At 46.2% G+C, this 2,028-nt stretch overlaps 1 protein-coding gene across 1 annotated transcript; it reads left to right on the forward strand.

Moving 5' to 3' along the window:
* Positions 1-928: 928 nt before the first annotated feature.
* LOC308494731 (tropomyosin-like) lies at positions 929-1,684 on the forward strand (the record flags this gene model as incomplete). Its single annotated transcript, XM_081042648.1, has 1 exon — positions 929-1,684. One exon carries the CDS (start codon positions 929-931, stop codon positions 1,682-1,684), a length of 756 nt encoding a protein of 251 aa, XP_080898774.1.
* Positions 1,685-2,028: the final 344 nt, after the last annotated feature.

Consider the following 2,028-nt stretch of genomic DNA (forward strand, 5'->3'; position numbering starts at 1 on the left):
GATGTTATTCGCTCCAATATGTCTGATAGGCTTCGTCGGAATCAAAAACTGTGCTCATCTAAAACACCATCAAGAAAAAGGATAGAAAAGCCACAAACTAGGAGAAAATATTAGTAAAAATCTATATCTGAAAAAGGACATGTATGAAAATATATAAAGCATTCCTAGAACTCAATAATAAGTAAGCATATAACCCACTATGATATAAGCAAAAACTTGAACAAACTCTTTACACAAGACTCCTACAAACGGTCAATAAGCACATGGAAAGATGATCAACTAAACTGGTTCATCAGGACAATACAAATGAAAACCACAGACACCACTATATGCCCTTGCGAATGGCTAAAATTAAAAACGTTGAAAATATCAAACGTAGGAGAGGATGTGGAACAATGGGAGATTTCATACACTGCTGAGACAAGGTAAAATATTAAAACATCTTCGGCAAAAGTTGGCAGTCTCCAAAATGAGTAAACAGCAGCTTTAGTCATAATAAACAAAAACTGGAAACAATGCAGAAAGCCATCAACAGGACAGTGATAAACTGGGTCATCTTCACAAAATGGAACACTACTCAACAATGAATAACAGGAAACTAGGATGCCTGCATCCGAACCAAGAATGTTAATGCTGAGTGAAGAAAGCGGGACACAAAATTCGATGTATAAGGAATTGAAGAGTCAGGATAATGATTCTGTACTGATAGACACCACATCAGCAGTTACTCCTGGGGTGAGAAGTAGCCTAACGGAAAAGAGGAATGAGTAAACTTTCTGGGGTGACGGGAATGTTCCATCTTAACGAGCATTTGTAAAAATTGATTGAAAGGTACACTTAAAATATATAAATCGGGCAACAGGGCGGAGGAGGCAGGAAGCCGAGAGCGAGCAGGAGCTGGGTGGGCACCACGGCCGGGATCACCACCATGGAGGCGGTGAAGCCAAGAGCCAGGTTCCGCAGCAGCCGAGCGCCTCCAGGGGAAGTGGAGGGAGCAAGGCGGGCGCGGCAGCAGGCTGAGGCGGAGGTGGCGTCCTTGAACCCACGGATCCAGCTGCTGGAAGAGGAGCTGGATGGCGCCCAGGAGCGCCTGGCCACCGCCCTGCAAAAGCTGGAGGAAGCTGAGAAGGCTGCCGATGACAGCGAGAGAGGTATGAAGGTTATTGAAAACCGAGCCTTAAAACATGAAGAAAAGATGGAACTCCAGGAAATCCAACTCAAAGAAGCTAAGCACATTGCGGAAGAGGCAGATAGGAAGTATGAAGAGGTGGCTCGTAAGCCGGTGATTATTGAGGTTGACTTGGAACGCACAGAGGACCGTGCTGCACTGGCAGAGCCCCGTTGCCGAGAGACGGAGGGGCGGATCAGACTGCTGGACCCCAACCTGAAGTGTCTGAGTGCTGCTGAAGCAAAGCACTCTCAAAAAGAAGACAGATATGAGGAAGAGATAAAGATTCTTACCGATAAACTCAAGGAGGCAGAGACCCGGGCAGAGTTTGCTGAGAGGTCGGTAGCCAAGCTGGAAAAGACAACTGATGATTTGGAAGACAAACTGAAATGCACCAAAGAGGAACACCTCTGTACACAACGGGCGCTGGACCAGGCTCTGCTTGACCTGAATGAGATGCTCCTCCCTCTGACCCCGGCTCCACCTGAGGCCAGCCTGCCCGGAGCTGACCTTTAAACTGAGGGCTGATCTTTAACTGGAAGGCTGCTTTGTCCTGTCGCTGCCTCCCACCCTACCCCAGTGTGTTTTTCACCAAACTGTCTCTGCCTCTCCCCAGAGATTCCGGTTGGGCTAGAGGCCGAGTACCTTTGGGAACAACATTGAAAGGAATGTGAGCACCATGCAAAGTGTCTTTAAAAGCATGTTGTGATATACACGTTTTGTAATTACCTTTTGTGTTGTTGACGTAGCCACCATTTGTAAAACATTCCAAATAATTCCACAGTTCTGAAGCATCGGTCTCACTTTTAGAAGGTAATTTTTCAACGTAATGCATATTGTCTTCTCCATAGAGAGGGAAA

Source organism: Rhinolophus hipposideros, assembly GCF_964194185.1.
Source record: "Rhinolophus hipposideros genome assembly, chromosome: 3".
NCBI lineage: Eukaryota > Metazoa > Chordata > Mammalia > Chiroptera > Rhinolophidae > Rhinolophus > Rhinolophus hipposideros.